Source organism: Lolium rigidum, chromosome 7, assembly GCF_022539505.1.
Source record: "Lolium rigidum isolate FL_2022 chromosome 7, APGP_CSIRO_Lrig_0.1, whole genome shotgun sequence".
NCBI classification, from domain to species: domain Eukaryota; kingdom Viridiplantae; phylum Streptophyta; class Magnoliopsida; order Poales; family Poaceae; genus Lolium; species Lolium rigidum.
The window spans coordinates 18,034,415-18,055,240 of record NC_061514.1 but is presented as its reverse complement, the minus strand read 5'-3'; the positions used below and the strand labels follow the sequence as shown (position 1 = coordinate 18,055,240).

The following is a 20,826-nucleotide window of genomic DNA, read 5'->3' as shown; positions in this document are numbered from 1 at the left end:
TGGCTGTTGCTTTTTTTCTTTTTCCATGTGCATTGGGGCCAAAGACACTGCTAAAGTACTAATGCGAAGAGCATGAGACATTAGTGCTAGTAAACAAGGTTTTTGCAGTTTTTCTTCGACACATCTTTAGTTGATCGCTACCGGGAGAAGTACCACGGCTTTATAATAAATTTTTAGAGGCGAAGGCGGGCTTCACACAACGGTAAAACGAACAATGAAAAGAGTTGTTTTAAGGTTCTCCAACTCACGTCGTAGCTACGAAGCAGGAGTATTAAATCAATCTGGAACGTTCATAGTTTTGATCCTCTGTGTTGGATCAAAAGTAACAAACGGCTAAAATAAGCTGGGACCATGTTATAATTTCTCCAACGAAAAATTTAGAGTCCACTAACAACATTAACTTTGGATATTAGACACTCACTTGTCATGAAAAATTTACCCATATCATTGTTGCTCAAACTAGCACACCTGGCCGCTTAAAATGCGGTAGCAACATCTTATTGTGTCTAGCTATTTCTAACAGAATTGATATTTTCGTTTGATATTAACTTCCTAAATAGAAGAATTAAATTTGCAAATCCATAAATTAAATGTTTTATGCATTGATAACCTAGTGAAACTTACTTGTTCGGCAAAGATAAGAAGACAATGAAACAAAGTCATCGTAATGCATATTAATTACATGGGAAGTGAACATACAGAAAACATACAAATGATCGAGCTAACATAATCTCCTAAACAACAATCAAATGGCTAAATTATTATTTCTAGCATTAATTACAATTAAAAGGAGAGACTTTTCTACAAAATGGAAGCCATAGGAGTCAATAGTCATTTGTCTTTCCCGACGGAGTTGCAGAAATACTGAATATTTTTAACTGAAAATAATAAAATTGGCAAACATTCATAACATCATGACTAAAGAATGCAATTTCTTAGAAACTATCTACAACTATTAGCATCTGCAAAGAAAAATATGAAGAAATAATTGATACGTCCCAAACGTATCTATAATTTCTTATGTTCCATGCTACTTTTATGATGATGCTCACATGTTTTATACACATTATATGTCATTATTATGCATTTTCCGGCACTAACCTATTGACGAGATGCCGAAGAGCCAGTTGCTGTTTTCTGCTGTTTTTGGTTTCAGAAATCCTAGTAAGGAAATATTCTCGGAATTGGACGAAATCAACGCCCAGGGTCCTATTTTTGCACGAAGCTTCCAGAAGACCGGAGAGGAAACGAAGTGGGGCCACGAGGTGGTGACACACCAAGGCGGCGCGGCCCAAGCCCTGGCCGCGCCGGCCTGTTGTGTGGGCCCCTCGTGACGCCTCTTGACCTGCCCTTCCGCCTACTTAAAGCCTCCGTCGCGAAACCCCCATTACCGAGAGCCACGATACGGAAAACCTTCCAGAGACGCCGCCGCCGCCAATCCCATCTCGGGGGATTCAGGAGATCGCCTCCGGCACCCTGCCGGAGAGGGGAATCATCTCCCGGAGGTCTTTTCATCGCCATGATCTTCTCCGGATCGATGTGTGAGTAGTTCACCCCTGGACTATGGGTCCATAGCAGTAGCTAGATGGTCGTCTTCTCCTCGTTGTGCTATCATGTTAGATCTTGTGAGCTGCCTATCATGATCAAGATCATCTATTTGTAATCCTTCATGTTGTGTTTGTTGGGATCCGATGAATATTGAATACTATGTCAAGTTGATTATCAATCTATCATATATGTTATTTATGTTCTTGCATGCTCTCCGTTGCTAGTAGAGGCTCTGGCCAAGTTGATACTTGTGACTCCAAGAGGGAGTATTTATGCTCGATAGTGGGTTCATGCCTCCACTAAATCTGGGACAGTGACAGAAAGTTCTAAGGTTGTGGATATGCTGTTGCCACTAGGGATAATACATCGATGCTTTGTCTAAGGATATTTGTGTTGATTACATTACGCACCATACTTAATGCAATTGTCTGTTGTTTACAACTTAATACTGGAATGGGTTCGGATGATAACCTGAAAGTGGACTTTTTAGGCATAGATGCATGCTGGATAGCGGTCTATGTACTTTGTCGTAATGCCCTGATTAAATCTCATAGTACTCATCATGATATATGTATGTGCATTGTTATGCATTCTTTATTTGTCAATTGCCCAACTGTAATTTGTTCACCCAACATCTGCTATCTTATGGGAGAGACACCACTAGTGAACTGTGGACCCCGGTCCTATTCTTTACATCTGAAATACAAACTGCTGCAATTGTTCTTTACTGTTCTTCACAAACAATCATCATCTTCCACACTATACATCTAATCCTTTGTTTACAGCAAGCTGGTGAGATTGACAACCTTGCTGTTACGTTGGGGCAAAGTTCTGTGATTGTGTTATGCAGGTTCCACGTTGGCGCCGGAATCCCTGGTGTTGCGCCGCACTACACTCCTCCGCCATCAACCTTCAACGTGCTTCTTGGCTCCTCCTGGTTCGATAAACCTTGGTTTCTTTCTGAGGGAAAACTTGCTACTGTGCGCATCACACCTTCCACTTGGGGTTCCCAACGGACGTGTCAACTACACGCATCAAGCATTTTTTCTGGCGCCGTTGCCGGGGAGATCAAGACACGCCGCAAGGGGAGTCTCCACTTCCAATCTCTTTACTTTGTTTTTGTCTTGCTTTACTTTATTTTATTTACTACTTTGTTTGCTGCACTTATATAAAAACACAAAAAAATTAGTTGCTAGTTTTACTTTATTTATTGTCTTGTTCTCCATATTAAAAACATAAAAAAATTAGTTACTTGCATTTTTTACTTCTGTTATCATGTCTAGCTCTGCACCTGTTACTTCTTCACCTGAGGAATTAGTCTTCACTTTTAAACAAGGGGATGAGGAGAGTTTTAAACATGCTTGGTCCAGAATTTTTGATTCTTATCGTAAAACTGAACCTCAAATGACTCTAAGTTTGCTCCTTAGTAACTTTTATTTTGGGCTTATGATTCGCTATAGATATGCCTTGGATGCTGTAGTGGGAGGAGATTTCCTTCATTGCGACGGTGATCAAGCTTTTAATGCCATAAAGAAATTGGTTGCATCACATAGTTCAGCTAATAACTTTGATTCAGCTCTTATTAGCATTTATAATAGATTAAACACTCTTGAGACAAGTGCATCTTGCTTGGAAAAAAATTATAGTTATGTTCGTAACCGTCTTGATCAAGTTTTGGTGAACTCTGAACCTTCAATATGGGACCCTACTATTAAATTTTTTATTGGTGGTAAAACTTTTCATGCCAACTGTGATATTATGTCTGAATTTTGCCTCATGCCTAAGAGTATTTATGAATCTTTGACACTTTGGGGACTCGTTGAAGGGGGAGAAGGAATAACTCTTATTGATAACTCTGTTATAATTCCTAAGGGAATAGCCGAGGGTGTGCATACAACCATTCGTGGAAGAACAATATCCACTGATTATCTTGTTATTGAATGTGTAGGAACAGGACAAATCACACTCGGAAGATCCCTGCTGAAACTATTGGGAGCAGTCATAGATGTGGGAGAAGGCACCCTAAAATTCACCTCTACACCGGGAGGTAGACATGTGTTCCCTAAACCAAAGAGTAAGAAAAAGAATAAGAAGGGTATGCATAAAGCCCGAGGTAATGTCGATGCTTCATCTCTTGATAACACTTGATACACACTTTCTGTGCCTAGCTGAAAGGCGTTAAAGAAAAGCGCTTATGGGAGACAACCCATTATTTTACTTCTGCACTTTATTTTATATTTGAGTCTTGGAAGTTGTTTACTACTGTAGCAACCTCTCCTTATCTTTATTTTATTGCATTGTTGTGTCAAATAAAGTCTTTGATAGTAAAGCCAATACTAGATTTGGATTGCTGCGCAGGAACAGATTTCTTGCTGTCACGAATTTGGACAGTAGTCCCTGATGAAAAATCAAAAAAATCTGCCAATTTACGTGCGTGATCCTCAGATATGTACGCAACTTTCATTAAATTTGGGCATTTTCATCTGAGCAAGTCTGGTGCCACTTTAAAATTCGTCTTTACGAACTGTTCTGTTTTGATAGATTCTGCCTTTTATTTCGCATTGCCTGTTTTGCTATGTTAGATGGATTTCTTTGTTCCATTAACTTTCAGTAGCTTTGTGCAATGTCCAGAAGTGTTAAGAATGATTATGTCACCTCTGAATATATGAATTATGCACTGACCCTCTAATGAGTTTGTTTCGAGTTTGGTGTGGAGTAAGTTTTCAAGGGTCAAGAGAGGAGGATGATACAATATGATCAAGAAGAGTGAAAAGTCAAAGCTTGGGGATGCCCCCGTGGTTCATCCCTGCATATTTTAAGAAGACTCAAGCGTCTAAGCTTGGGGATGCCCAAGGCATCCCTTCTTCATCGACAACTTATCGAGGTTCCTCTAGTGAAACTATATTTTTATTCCGTCACATCTTATGTGCTTTACTTGGAGCGTCTGTTTGTTTTTATTTTTGTTTTTGTTTGAATAAAATCGGATCCTAGCATTCTTTGTTTGGGAGAGAGACACGCTCCGCAGTTTCGTATGAACACATATGTTCTTAGCTTTATCTTTAATGTTCATTGCGAAATTTGAACTACTTCATTCATTGTTATATGGTTGGAAACGGAAAATGCCGCATGTGGTAAATGGTTTAATGTCTTAAATAATGTGATACTTGGCAATTGTTGTGCTCATATAGATCTTGTTTAAGCTCTTGCATCATGTACCTTGTACTCATTAATGAATAACTACATAGAGCCTCGTTAAAATTTGGTTTGCATGATTGATCTCTAGAGTCTAGATATTTTCTGGTTGAGGTGTTTGAACAACAAGGAGACAATGTAAAGTCTTATAATAGTTACAATATGTTCATATGTGAGCTTTGCTGCACCTTTTATACTTGAGTTTGCTTCAAACAACCTTCCTAGCCTAGCCTTGTATTGAGAGGAATTCTTCTCGTGCATCCAAATCCTTGAGCCAATAACCATTCCATTTGTGTCCACCATACCTACCAGCACATGGTATTTCTCCGCCATTCCAAAGTAAATTACTTGAGTGCTACCTTTAAAATTTCTATTCTTTACCTTTGCAATATATAGCTCATGGGATAAAATAGCTTAAAAACTATCGTGGTGAAGAATATGTACTTATGTGTCTTATTTCTTAGTAAGTTGCTTGTTGAGCGGTAACCATGTTTTCTGGGGACGCCATCAAATCTTTTACCTTTGTTGAATATCATGTGAGTTGCTATGCATGTTCGTCTTGTCTGAAGTAAGGGCGGTTTTCACAATAAAATGGTTTGAGTATGCATACTATTAGAGAAGAACATTGGGCCGCTAACTAAAGCCATGATTCATGGTGGAAGTTTCAGTGTGGACAGCTAATCCTCAATCTCTTATGAGAATATTAATTGTTGTTGAATGCTTATGCATTAAAGAGGAGTCCATTATCTGTTGTCTATGTTGTCCCGGTATGGATGTCTAAGTTGAGAATAATCAAAAGCGAGAAATCCAATGCGAGTTTTCTCCTTAGACCTTTGTACATGCGGCATAGAGGTACCCCTTTGTGACACTTGGTTGAAACATATGCTATGCAATGATAATCAGTGTTAACCCAAGCTAATTAGGACAAGGTGCGAGCACTATTAGTATACTACGCATGAGGCTTGCAACTTATAAGATGTCTTATACATAACTCATATGCTTTATTACTACCGTTGACAAAATTGTTTTTTGTTTTCAAAATGAAAAGCTCTAGCACAAATATAGTAATCAATGCTTCCCTCTGCGAAGGGCCTATCTTCTACTTTATTGTTGAGTCAGTTTGCCTATTCTTTCTATCCCAGAAGCAAACACTTGTATCAACTGTGTGCATTGATTCTTACATGTTTACTTATTGCACTTGTTATATTACTTTGTGTTGACAATTATCCATGAGATAAACATGTTGAAGTTGAAAGAAACCGCTGAAACTTATATCTTCCTTTGTGTTGCTTCAATGCCTTTACTTCGAATTTATTGCTTTATGACTCTTATGCAAGTCTTATTGATGCTTGTCTTGAAAGTATTATTCATGAAAAGTCTTTGTTATATGATTCATTAGTTTACTCATTATCTTCATCATTGCTTCGAATCGCTGCATTCATCTCATATGCTTTACAATAGTATGATCAAGATTATGATAGCATGTCACTTCGAAATTATCTTTGTTATCGTTTACCTACTCGAGGGCGAGTAGGAACTAAGCTTGGGGATGCTTGATACGTCCCAAACGTATCTATAATTTCTTATGTTCCATGCTACTTTTATGATGATACTCACATGTTTTATACACATTATATGTCATTATTATGCATTTTCCGGCACTAACCTATTGACGAGATGTCGAAGAGCAAGTTGTTGTTTTCTGCTGTTTTTGGTTTCAGAAATCCTAGTAAGGAAATATTCTCGGAATTGGACGAAATCAACGCCCAGGGTCCTATTTTTGCACGAAGCTTCCAGAAGACCGGAGAGGAAACGAAGTGGGGCCACGAGGTGGTGACACACCAGGGCGGCGCGGCCCAAGCCCTGGCCGCGCCGGCCTGTTGTGTGGGCCCCTCGTGACGCCTCTTGACCTGCCCTTCCGCCTACTTAAAGCCTCCGTCGCGAAACCCCCAGTACCGAGAGCCACAATACGGAAAACCTTCCAGAGACGCCGCCGCCGCCAATCCCATCTCGGGGGATTCGGGAGATCGCCTCCGGCACCCTGCCGGAGAGGGGAATCATCTCCCGGAGGTCTCTTCATCGCCATGATCGCCTCCGGATCGATGTGTGAGTAGTTCACCGCTGGACTATGGGTCCATAGCAGTAGCTAGATGGTCGTCTTCTCCTCGTTGTGCTATCATGTTAGATCTTGTGAGCTGCCTATCATGATCAAGATCATCTATTTGTAATCCTTCATGTTGTGTTTGTTGGGATCCGATGAATATTGAATACTATGTCAAGTTGATTATCAATCTATCATATATGTTATTTATGTTCTTGCATGTTCTCCGTTGCTAGTAGAGGCTCCGGCCAAGTTGATACTTGTGACTCCAAGAGGGAGTATTTATGCTCGATAGTGGGTTCATGCCTCCATTAAATCTGGGACAGGTGATAGAAAGTTCTAAGGTTCTGGATATGCTTGTTGCCACTAGGGATAAAACATCGATGCTTTGTCTAAGGATATTTGTGTTGATTACATTACGCACCATACTTAATGCAATTGTCTGTTGTTTGCAACTTAATACTGGAAGGGGTTCGGATGATAACTTGAAAGTGGACTTTTTAGGCATAGATGCATGCTTGGATAGCGGTCTATGTACTTTGTCGTAATGCCCCGATTAAATCTCATAGTACTCATCATGATATATGTATGTGCATTGTTATGCCTTCTTTATTTGTCAATTGCCCAACTGTAATTTGTTCACCCAACATCTGCTATCTTATGGGAGAGACACCACTAGTGAACTGTAGACCCCGGTCCTATTCTTTACATCTGAAATACAAACTGTTGCAATTGTTCTTTACTGTTCTTCGCAAACAATCATCATCTTCCACACTATACATCTAATCCTTTGTTTACAGCAAACCGGTGAGATTGACAACCTCGCTGTTACGTTGGGGCAAAGTTCTGTGATTGTGTTGTGCAGGTTCCACGTTGGCGCCGGAATCCCTGGTGTTGCGCCGCACTACACTCCTCCGCCATCAACCTTCAACGTGCTTCTTGGCTCCTCCTGGTTCGATAAACCTTGGTTTCTTTCTGAGGGAAAACTTACTACTGTGCGCATCACACCTTCCTCTTGGGGTTCCCAACGGACGTGTCAACTACACGCATCAATAATCTTCTAATTAGTGGACATATATCCAAAGAATCTCATGATAATTTCCATCAGTAGTAGTACCAACTAATGCATCACCTTGTATACTTTTATAATATTATAGTGAATGATTTATGTATGATAAATGAATCTAATCATAGAAAATAAACATAGGCAAAGTGGATATGTTATGAGCTTATGACTAGTATTACAACCTTGCTACTAGTGGAAAGATGTCACTGAAGTTGAGCCCAATCTTCAGACGAAATGGCATATATGTTCTAAGTTTGTCATGCATGCCTAAATCTTTTAAACATTATCCATGATGATATATATTATTTTATTCTGATTTTGGCTTTTAACTGGATATTGTTACATGATGGTATAAGCCAAAATTCAAAACCAAAAGAACATATTTAGGTCGTTTTACAGAAATATAATCCAAATCTAAAAGCTAAAACCTAAAAGCTCTGTTTTAAATAGCCGGGCTATAACCTTTCCCGCATGATGCGGCTAACTGCTATAGTCCGGCTAAAGGTGCTAAAGTCCTTAAATAGCCGGCTCTAGCCAGGTTATAGTTGTTTTGGGAGGCTGCGGCTATAGCCTATAGCCAGCTATTTAATTAAAACCATGGCTAAAAGTAAGACTAACAAAACACCCATGTACTCTGTTATGTTTCATGTGTTGACGTGCACAATTTTAAAGAAATGTATATTTTAAAATTGATAGTGTTTAGTTATAGATTGGTTAAGATGATGAAGCTACTCAAACATTTGACCACCGTTTTTGGTATTTTTTTTGTATCGAAAAAACCCTCCCAAGCCGCGTTGCTCGTGGAGGCTCCCGAGGCCCCACCAACCCTAGAAAAAGCAGTGGCTCAATCTCCTCCCAACGGTTGGTGCCGCCGCTGGCGGTGGCGGACACGCTCTGCCATCGTGGGCGCCAGGTGAGTGTAGCGCGCCCTAACGGACCCTACCTGAAGAGGGGGTGTGTCCCAGCACACATGGGATGGTGTGACAATAGAGAGGTTGGGAGGCGGCGCACACTCTTGCCTCTTCTCCCACGCGAGAAGGCCCCCTCATGCACAATGTTAGGTGCCTCTGTGCATGGCAGGGTCTGGTGGAAGTTGTCCGCTTGCATGTCTGTTGATGTTGCTGGTGAAGGAGCTACGCCCTAGAGGAAATAATAATAAAGTGATATTATTATGACTCCAAGTATTGTGATTACAGTTTATTCAGTTATGCTATTACTCTTATGCGTCTTGAATATGAGATTCAAAGGAAAACTCATAAGCATGTGTATAAGAATGAACGGATAAGTGCTCCAAGTCCCGCCCCTAGAACTAGCTCATGTGTTGTTTGATGATCATGTTTTCATGATCATGGGTATGGTTAGATACCACAAACCGTTGGAGTACATTGTTAGGAAGAATAATGGTACTGACCTGACTATTATAGATATACCGTGATACATTATTCCTTGTTAATAATTTTATCTTGAGTGTAATCTTATGAAATGAATCCTTAGACTATGAACGTATCAAGGAATCTCATTTTGGAAGGCATATATTGGTTACCATTAGAAATCTAATGTAACAGGAGGCGAGAAATTTGGTAGTCATATATATTGGAAAAAATGTTTGAGGAGTTGGTGATTCAAGATTGGGAATTGCTCCTCCGCCATAAGGAGAGATATACGCAGGTCCCATCTTGGTAATATGATGTTAATCACGAATAGTGTTTGGCCATATTTTGTAATGAAAACAGGAACATCGGAATACGATACGAGGAAGATAAAGAAACTAGATCTAGGTTAACAAGTATAGTGATCAGTTATTGAATAACGATGATACCAAAAGTCTCACCTCGGTATTCATAATAACAGGAAGCAATAGGATTGCTACAACAAGATACCACAAAGGTTATTCGTGCACACATGGGAGCTAATGTGGATATCACGGTCCCCTTGTTAGTTATTGATTTGAAAAAGTTTCAGAGCCATGTATGTGAGTAATCGAACCTGTTGGGTCACATGCTAAATATTTTTCAGTATGAATAGTACTTCCATGCATGAGATAAATTATCTAAGTAGTTTTATAATGGTTTGAAGTTTCATTAGAAGAGTTTCAGTGAAACAGAAATAAGAAAGGGAAGCATCGGAACTTCGAAAAAAGTGTTGGAGGGGGCAACAGAGCTAGCCGGCCAAGCCTAGGTCTTGAATGTTTCGACTGATTCCCATTGGGCCCATTATGATGTCGAGTTGGGCCCCTACCTTAGGGGATATGCATCCAGGGTTTGGGAGAAGGGGCCGGGGCCGGCTTACCCTCCCCTCCTTAGCCCCACCTCGGGGCGTCTGCTAGGGCTTGGGGGAAGGCGTCTATCCCTTCCCAAAGATCGGACCCCTCCCCCTATATAAAGAGGACCCTCCTCTCCAAACAGACCAGCGCATCCCGCTTTCCTCTCCTTCTCAATTTGCATCCAAGATAGTACTTCGGTATGATTTGTTCGTGGCAACAAAGTCATACTAGGAAAGAGGGCACAGGCGTGTGTCACACTTCAGAGGGATCATGCACTCGATCATCAAGGAATAAGAACGTTGAACATGGTCATCTTTGGATCTTTCCAGACCATGCGAAGCCCTGCTTGAGTTCTTCATTGAGTTTTCCACAACCTATCTGGGAGAACACAATGATCCAATTCGCAATTTATATTCAGCATAGACAGATCTTGGGTGATCATGTTAGATAAAAAAATTTACATACACAAATCCCTTTAGCTTGGAATTACCCCATGCGCGAAATTTGTACCCTGGATTTGTGTTGAGGCCAGGCCAACAACCCATGCTACTCCTAGGTGAGCCGCTTTGGCTTGCAGTATTCAGGCGGAACGAGTTTTGGTGGCGGCAGACGGGTTCTTGGTAATTTCCATGACACACAAGCTCGAAGACTTTGGTTATCGGAGGAGCTCAAAGGCCATGTTGGAGACTTGACTTGTATAGATCTACTTTGACTATGCTTGGTTGTGTCGGCGATGCTAAGATGACCATCATCTTCTGTTGTGTGTTACGCATCGTGGGGTGTTCAACTTGCTGCATTTGGTGACCTGGATGGTTGTTGCATCATACGAGGGTTACGGCAATGTATGGTGGTGTAGTGTCAACACCCGGATTTTTAAGTCCAGATGCCTATTATGCCATACATCGCAATCCCAGGAATATTGTTTTTGCGAGACATAATAGATTGATATCACAGAACATCATTCATTATAAACCATAATTGTCTTACATCAAGGGATCACATGATCCAGTCTTACAACATAGTGGATCTAGAGATCCAATTACAAAACACATAGCGGAAGCGAAGTAGCGGTTGCGTTCCATCTGCTCCACAGGCAACTGTTGACGTCAGGAGTAGTCCTAGTTATCATAGACGTCCTGCTGTCCATCCTCCTGGTACTGGTTCTCCTCTTCATAGTCTGGCCATTTGAATAGCCAGGGACAAAGCCATGAGTACTTTAAAGTACTTGCAAACTAATGCTAATGTAAGTACTATCAACTATGGTAAGGGGGTGCTAAGCTCTAGGTTCATTTGCATAAAGCCAGTTTTATTTCATAAGCACTTTAGTAATAAAAGACTCTTTGATTGTGTAACTAACTCAAGTGGGAACATTAACGCATTCCCACAACACTATTGTGATTCAAAGTCAAAGTCACATTTCACATTCAGGTCACAAGTCACCATTCATATTTTGGAAAAGTTCTGATGACGGAAGAGTATGGCCTTTCCAACTGTCCATGACCGCGGACGCGGCTATTCGAATAGGTTTAAACTCTGCAGAGGTTGCACACTTGTGCCACAATATTTGATTACATCCGTCAGGGATAACCCTGAATCATCGTAACTCAGTACGCGGATCATCAACCATAACCTTTCACTTACATACCCTAGTATAGGTACCTCTCCCCATGAGCCTCCCGGTGAAGACAAACCGTCAGCCTGGGAACTGCACAGGGCTTGGGCCGGACATTCACCTCATATTTAACGTCATTTCTTTTGTTGTGGAGGCAGCTTTCGGCATAACCCCGATGAAGCTTGTTTAGAGGGAACCCATACTAAAGTACATAAACTTCCGGTTAAGCCCTACCCAGATTCAGGTATTGTGGGGCTACTTGTAAAATTGGAATGATATCGCATCCGAACCCAACCATCAGTTTTTGTAAAGTTCACCAAATCATTCACAAGTCACATTCACCTTCAATATCTTTCAATAGAATGACTCAGCATTCCAAGGTTTTCAAAGTCATTGGTTTTCACATGTTCCCATCTAGAGTAGTCAAATTTAATTTTATCACTAGCAACTAGTCATGAGGGGTGCTAACTAGCTTATAGCTTTCTAGGCTAAGTGTGATGCTCTTGTACTACTCCATATCTAGACCAAGTGAATCATGGATCAAAAAGTAAACTTTGATAATCAAAAACTTGCAAGGTAAAAACTTGGGATAGGATCATTAAGCATAAAGTAATGTGTAATGGTGCCTTGCTCTTGTAGAGCTTTGCACTTTGGGTATCTTGCAATAATATTAGCTTGCATTGGTGTTATCTTGCCTTGGTTGGTGTATTGATCAAAGTGTTCTCGTCGTAGATGTTCTCGTCGTCCCCTTCGTAGCCTTCGGTACTAGCGTCTATAAACGGATACGAAGATAACAATCACCAAACAATACTTAAGTAGACTAGTTAGCCCTAGTGGCTCACTCAAGATGATCTAATATCATCACAATCATTATTCAATATTAGACTAGGGTTTCTTCTTAGGGTTTGGAAAACAACTCTTCTTATTGAAATAGGGATTAGGGTTTCTATTTAGTTCTTTGGAGAAATAATTTCCTCTCATTGAATCTTCTTAAGATTTAATCTCCTCAATTCATAAGTGTGAGATCATGTTGACCAAGGTCAATACTTCACATTTATCATTTGGGAAAAAGTTTTAAATGAGATTCATCATGTCATGTAATTTAACTACTACTTTGATTTAAGATCCTCAAGTAAGCAAAGATGAGACCATGACTAGGGTCATCACTTTACTTCACATTACTTGGGAAGATGATTTAAATGAGGTGCTACACCTCATAGATTTAAAATCCTCAATTTGAAAATGATTTAAATGGGCTAGTATTGACTACATAGCCAATTTTTGATTCTAGCCCATGATCATGCACACAACTATGTCATGTTTTTGCATAATAAATTAGACAATGTGAAATGTGATTTATGAGAGTTGGAATCAACTCAAAATCACTTATGGTTGCTTTTTAATAATTGTTTGAAATCTGAAAAGTCCCTGCCTTGTTATTTTTCTCTACAAAAGATCTAGGGTTCAAACCAGTGGGGTTGGATAGATCTTTTCATAAGATTTCCCAAAATATAAATTTCCTCAAATTTGGCCGAGTAGATTTGGAGATATTTAATTTCTAGCAAAGCATCTGTAAGCAAAAATAACTGAAAAGAAATAAATCAAATTTGAATTTAAACGCGGGCGGGAAGCTAACTGGGCCGGCCCAGCTGCTGCCCGGGCCTGGCGTGCATGGCACATGCACGTGGCCAGCGTGCGGGGCACACAGATCGTTGGATCGAGATCCAACGGATCTGGGTCCTCGTCTAGCTCGCGATTCTGAGATCTTGCGGGGACGATATCTCTCACCTCGGAGCTCGGATGAAGGTGAGGTTGGGCTCGTTGGACGGGGATTTTCAAGGGCTTCAACTTTGGTGTAGGGCTCGGTGGCTATGGTGGCGAAAAAATGGCGCGGCCTTGAGGATGCCGCCGGGTGCACGCCGGCGAGCTTCTGGCGCCGTGGAGCGGCGAGGAGGGAAGAAGGGAGCTCTAGGAGGGAGAGGGGGATGCTGCTAGGTGGTGTGGTGTTGTCCAAGGGCAGGGGCACGGCTTATATAGGCTCCAGGGAGGAGGGACGCGACATGGCGGCATGGCGGGCGACGTCGTCGGGTTCGTCATGCACGGGTGTCTCCGGCGTAGCTATGGCGTCAGAGGGTGAGGTAAGGAGTAGGAGAAGACGTGTGCATAGTGGCTTGCTTGCTGGCGTCCTGTGCAGGGCATACGAGGACGAGGCCGACGTCGGCGTCCTCGCGGGCGTCGCGTCGTGGCGTCATCCTAGCGCGTGTGAGGGCCAACGGCCGTGTCTGGCAGGTGTTCTGGAGTGAGGAGGTACTGGTGGCGCAGGGGGACGGGTTGGTTTGCGGTGTGCACACGGGGAGAGGGTGGTATCCACGGGGGTGAGCATGTGACGTTGGCATAGGTGGTTGGGGTCGAGTCCTTGCTCTCCTCCACCAAGGGTCGTGTCTGGCAGGTGTCTAGGGTCTAGGGGAGTGTAGATGACATGGTGAGAGAGAGGGAAAAGGGCCAGGGCAGGTGGGTGCATGGTAGTGACCGTGTGGGTGGCATGGTGATGGCATTGGGTGTGTGTGGGGCATTTTCTCTGTCTATGAGGTCATGGCATGCTTGAGTGTGGTGAAACCATGGTATGTGACAGGGTTGGCATGATTGGAGAGGACTAGAGGGTGCACATTTTATTTTAGCTAGAGTATGTGTGACATAGGTCATGTACTTGGCTTGTTTGGTGTCATGTGGATGATGTCAAGACTAGGTGAGGTCATAGGAGTTGGTATGGTACTAGTTGCACTATGGATGAGCTCAAGAGATAGAAAAGTGAGGTGGTACATAGTGGTTGGGAGTGGTTGTACCCTAATTTTAATCTATATGCTCACATATATGACAAGCAAAGGTCTCTTGTGGGTTGAATTTTGACCAAAATTCTGCATTGTTGGGTTCTAAATAATGTTTGGCATCTATTGGTGGTCTTGGTTTGAAATTTGGAGTTGGTTTGTGAAATTCCAAAAAGTGGAGGAAATCTCGAATTTGCTTCAAAGTGGCATTTTGGCTTGATTATTTTGAGCAATGGTCAACAATCTGGTCAAAGTGGTCAACACCCAAGTTGTTCATCTTGATGAGGTCTTGGATGAGGTGCCACGAGTTGGCAGGGTTTGGTTTAAGAATTTCTTAATAAAATGGCTCAAAGAGGGGTACTTGTTAAAAATGGCACAAGTGACCATTATCACTTGCAACAAGGTTTTTGATTTTTCTTTGATTTGATTTTGGTTTCTTTGATGCAAGAGGGATCCTTTTGAGTCTAAAAGATTTTTCAAACCATTGGCACAATTTTATATGGCCTAGGTTAAAGATTTTAAAAAATAGCCATAAGCCATATGTGAGGGTTTTTGCAATTTCTCAAATCTTTTTCTTTCTTTATCTTTGAGCCAAAGGATCATGGTTTTGGGTTCAAATAAGGTTGGTTGGGTTTACTCATGGTTTCCAACCACTTGGGTAAGGTAAATAGGGCATAGGCCAATTATTTGAGAATTAGCCATTAGCCCACATATGCCTCACATTTTATTTTATTTTCTTTTTAAAAGTTCCTCTTTGGTTTTGAGAAGGGTAGGGTTAGGGTTTAGAGAACATTTCAAAATACTTCACACAAGTATTAAGGCAAAGCTCACAACAATTGGGTAGGAGCACTATGCACCAAACTCAATTTAATTAAAGTTTTTGTTGGCTCCAATTTTTGGAAAAAGGAAATTCATTTTATTTCTTGTTTGAAAATTTGGGATGTTACATGTAGTTCCTAGGGCGTGGCCGGACCATCATCTTCTCCAAAATCTAGGACAAACTAGTTCTACCTTTCTCGCGGAATTGGATTCTTCTGTCCTGGTTGTCAAGGTCTCGACCGGTCCGCGACGTTTTAGGCGCGTCCGTGGATGATTTCGTGGCTACTAGTGTGGTGTTGTTGATGCATCTGTTGTAATGTTCGTTTAGTGGCGGTTGACTACGGTCTTTCTATGGGTGTTCGGGGTGTAATGTCCTAGTCTTAGGCTTGTACTCAAATAATTTTTTCTATCAATGCACTGAAACACAATGTTTTATTAGTTAATGAAACTACTCAAACAACAAGAACCATGAACCACTAATAAAAATTTAATTTCATGATTAAGAAATTCACCAAATGAAGCACTAGCATACTTAACCATACACATCAGACTAAGCACATGCGGCAGATCTAAACATGGAACAAGTGCACGGTAAGAGAGGAAAAACACGTACATCGCGACCGGAAAGGTCGCACCAGTAGCAACACCACCACCATGGCCATCGTTGATGTCGCCATGGTGTAGTCGGATTTGTCGAGGAAGGAGTCGAACCGGTGAAGAAGAACATGAACTGCAGCGAGCAGTCGCGCCGAACGCTCCCCAAAAATCTTATCGTCAGCCTCCCGGTGCAGGATCTCAACGGATGGGATTTCGGATACCTGCTCTCCCGGACTGTTGTGCACGCAGTCGCCGGGATGGGGAAAACTAGAGAGTAGCGAATTAAACGAATTTTTTTCGTGAGAAAGACAGAGTGGTGAGTCTATTTTTCCAGATCTGTTATGTCTCCTGGTATAGCCTGGGAGGAGAGCCAACCGACCGCGTTGCCTCGCGTAGAAAGCCACGGACACGTGGCGAGCATGCGCACACATGGTCAACAAGCAAAAATTTAGACTTCCTAGAAGGTACCTCGAACTCGAGTCACGAAACGCGACGTGCGTATGTGACGAGGCGGGCGACGGAGGAGGAGGAGTGCGCGAGGGCTCCTTCTCATCTCACTCACTTGGAACGACTAAAAGAGCAGCCCTTATATACCATTTCAACTCCCTCTCAACTAGCAATGTGGGACTAAATTTTGTCCCCAAGGCTATCCCCAAGCTGCCAACGTTATAAGACTTGAGATTTTAGAAATAGTAGGTTACATGAGTTGTCTTACTAGGCTGCAACCCATCTAAATCCAACAGGATACAGTGCAATAAATTTTATATTTATTTGCGTGCTTGTATGTTACAGAATTTGCCATATCCAGATTTTTTTCATAATTTTTTAAAATTTATAAATATGATTTTTCTTAACAAAAATAGGAGGGATCACTAGAGCTCGGAGCCAAAATCACTATTCCTTACATAAACATGATACAAATATATTACTCCATCCGTTCAATAGTAAGTTGCTATTACAATCAATATGCTATATATCTGTTAGCTGATTCTAATTTTTTCGATAAAGGAAATATATTAATATCAAAAGATACCAATTACACCCAGCCTCTGCAACAACACCCCACCCTAATGGCAGTACAGATGCACACAGTCAAAAAAGAGTAAAAAAAACTAAGAAATAAAAGTCCCGCTACAGTCTTCTAGAACTAGCAACAGCAATACAACCACCACCGTGACAATACATGAAGTACAGACTCTCTAAAAGCGACGCCTCCAAGAAGGAAACAGTGCACCAGCGCCGTCGTCCCCCAACCAAAGGTCTTAGCATTTCACCTTGAAGATAGTCCCCACTCTCAAAACAATGCCTCCAACAAGAACATTGCCAGACACGACCAGTTAAGGCCAGACCTTGCGTTTTCACCCTAAGAGGTAAGACTCTGAACTTCCCATGTGCTGCCGCCCCCACATGCATACCACTGCTGCAAGCCCGGAACGCCTAGCAGATCCCTCAGCATCACGTTGACTCGAACCTCCTTTAACCAGTCCACCAATCCGGCCTTCATGATATTCCTTCTTCTGACTTCACCATGGACCAAAAAGTCACCTGATGTCAACACAGAATATAGCTTCGCGGCGCTCCCTCCGGAACCAAACGGTCGGAATAAAATCATGTGTGCGCGTGATCGAATACCACCCGATCCAGCAAACTGCAGACAAAATATGCACTGTTCCATTCGCCAGCGGAGCTTTCCGGAACTCATCTCTCCAGCCAGATCAAAGCAAACAGACCTCCGTTAAATCTTCATCTTCGCTTGCGAGAAATCCGAGTACCGCCACCAAAAACAAAGCAAGACCAGCAGCCCCCACGCCGCCAGTCCCTCCTACCGGATCACCAGGGAAGAAGACGGTGGCGCGGATCATGCGTACCACCGCTGAACTGTCACCGGAGGCGGAGGCCGCCACCGCTCGACCAAATCCTCCATCGCTACCGACGGAGAGCATCAGGCCCCGGCCAAGTAGCCGTGCCGCCCGGCTTCCTCCACCGGTGCTTCATCACCTCCCATGGAAGGCCACCGTGGAAACCCTATCCTCCCCCTCATCATTCGACGGAAGGGGCGCCGCCACCGCCGCCGGGGCCGGGCCGGGGCCGGAGCCGGGGCCATGGCCAGGGCCGGGGCCGAGGCCAGCAGCAGTGGCGGCTGAGGTGCGGCGGTCCAGGGGTGGCTGCTCGGAGCGGGGCGGGTAGCTCCTCCACCGCCGCCCAGGAGGGGGGCGGGAGAGGAGGAGGCGGCGGCGGTGACATAGGCATCCCAAATGGGCCTGCCGAAGATAGTACCCGGGGTTTACTGAAGGCCCACTACCCGAAGAATAAGAAGATTCGGGAGCCCAAGATATATTAAGGAAAGTTAGAGTTGTAATAGGAAGTGCTATTTGTAATCTGGCGGGATGAGTTAGAAACCGTACCGGACTCTGTAACTTGTACAAAATGAAACCCTCGGCTCTGCCTCCTATATAAAGGGGGAGTCGAGGGACGAAGAGATCATCGAATCATTGTTTACAAACCCTAGTTTTCGTAATCGTCGAGTACTTTTCGGCTGAAACCTTCGAGATCTACTTGCCCTCTACTTCCAACTAAACCCTAGCCTACAATCCATAGGCATTGACAAGTTAATACCTTGTCAATTGGCGCCGTCTGTGGGAACTAGAGGCGTAAGGATCTGATCTCGATGGCACGTTCAAGATCTTCGACATCGTCAACCGCAAGCAACGTAATGGATCGAGGTAAACAGATCGCTGCTGGTCCTGTCGATTTTGTTCCTCACCCACCCTCCCGTTTGGATGCATATGCGTATCTGGCGGAGCCCATGGAGATGACGTTCGGAAGGTTTCACTTTCGCGTCGAGAAGGAAGGATCGTATCGTGTCGAAATTCCGATTTCGTCGGGATCGTCGGCGGTCGATTCCGACTTTTCAAGCTATACATCGTCAACCGAGTCAGGAGAAGAAGAAACTTCGGCAACACGTTACGTCAGCACCAGAACAAGAGAGAAACTCGCCAAGATCTTCAGCGACATGTCGTTTGAGTCATCTGCGGACTCATAAGGTATTGACAAGTTAATACCTTGTCAAGCGGGTCGATCAACCAAACTAGATAGAAGCTGTTAGCTGATTCTAATAACATCTCAATTATAACATCATCATATTATTATAGGACGAAGGAAATACAAAATAATAGTTGACCTCTATTGAAAAGAAAACCTGCATACTTTTACCCAAGGAGACTCACGAGCCATTATCCCCAAACTTCCCATATGCCGACTTAATTTACTACTTCTCTGAAGCTGCAACGGCCGCGGCAGCCTGTGCCTGCCTCTTCTGGATGAACTCGACCATCCTGTCTTTGTCCGGCAAGGCCAACTTGGCGCCATCAAGCTCTCTGAAGCGCTCCGCCCATGCCGCTAGGAGCGGAGTCTTAACGGGATCAAAAATCTTGGTCCCGGACATCTCCTCGGTCGCGTTCAGCCACGAAAGCAGACCCCCCAGCGAAACATCGACGAGTCCGACGCTTTCACCGCCGAAGTATCCCTCCCCCTTGGAGCACTCCCTCAGGGCTCCCTCCAAAGTCTGCAGTGCAGCAAACATCTGCTTGGTGCTCTCGGACTTGTCCTCCTCTGTCTTGCCCCTGAACGACTGCACCCACGAGGTGACAAGCTGCACAAACACGTCAGTGATCAGTAAAAGCAGATCAGACAACACTTCAATAATCAGTAGAAGAAGACGAAGTGATATGAAACCTTGTCATCGACGTAGGCGGCCCAGAAGCGGGCAATGGCACGCTCATGGGGATCGGAGGAAAGCAAGGAGGGGCCGGTGCCAGTGAACGCCTCGTCGATGTACTGCACGATTACCATGGACTCGCAGATGGGCTTCCCGCTGTGGAGAAGCACGGGCACCTTCTTGTGCACCGGGTTGGAGCTGAGGAGGAGCTCGCTCTTGCTAGCTAGGTCCTCCTCGATGTCCTCGTAGCTCAGGCCCTTGAAGCTCAGTGCAAGCTTCACCCTGACGACAAATGGACTTGGCCATGCGCCGAGCAGCTTCAGGTCATCTCCTGCGGCCATGGTCTCCTGCTAGATCTGTTTTAGCAATTTAGCTTGTGTTTGCTGGTTGCTTGTTGGATCATATTGAGTGGGAACTGCATGTATATATAGTGTTCGGGTGATTAATTTGGTTGGCTGAATGCGTCATGCCTGATGCTTGCATTTTTTTTGTGTGAATTTGATGCTTGCAAATTGGGAGCGTGGAACCAAGATATACATGCCCATCTTGGAGAGCAAGCAAGCAGTAACAGAATACACATGTGCCTGTCAGCTTGAATTGTTTGATCAATGTTATCTTTGACCACTATAGTCTGAGAAGATCGAAAGCAATGATTCCATATGAGAGTCCACTGATGGTGTCTGTGCGTATAGCCTGACGCATTATGCCATTTATGTTGCGGTTGAGCTGCTGCTTTCCGTTGAGATCTTTTACGAGACTCATCTTTACTTACTTGGAAAAGGCTCTGCAGCTTTCTAAATTGGTTGGCGTCTTGGGCCTAAATTTCTTCGTTTTTAAGGTCTAAAGTTGTAGTTTTAAGTTTTGAAATGTGGAATTAAGTTAGTTTTTTTTAGATAAAGCACGCTTTATTACTTTATCAAGCAATTACACCAAACATCTATATAACTAAGATGCACACAGCCATTCAAACATCACAAAATTCTCAACTACGAATAAAAAGGCGAATTACATAACAACGAGTAAATGTAAAAACGCCTAAGATAAAGGTGAAGGTCCAATCCTTAGATTATGCTGTCACCCATGTA

General features: G+C 43.1%; 1 protein-coding gene across 1 annotated transcript; it reads right to left on the bottom strand.

The window, feature by feature from the left end:
• Positions 1-19,186: 19,186 nt before the first annotated feature.
• On the bottom strand, positions 19,187-20,198 carry LOC124675173 (probable glutathione S-transferase GSTU6). Its single transcript, XM_047211241.1, has 2 exons — positions 19,759-20,198; positions 19,187-19,675 (listed from the first exon to the last, which is right to left on the bottom strand). The coding sequence occupies exons 1-2, from the start codon at positions 20,080-20,082 to the stop codon at positions 19,292-19,294; spliced, it is 708 nt and encodes a 235-aa protein (XP_047067197.1). The 5' UTR covers positions 20,083-20,198; the 3' UTR covers positions 19,187-19,291.
• Between the last annotated feature and the right edge of the window lie 628 nt (positions 20,199-20,826).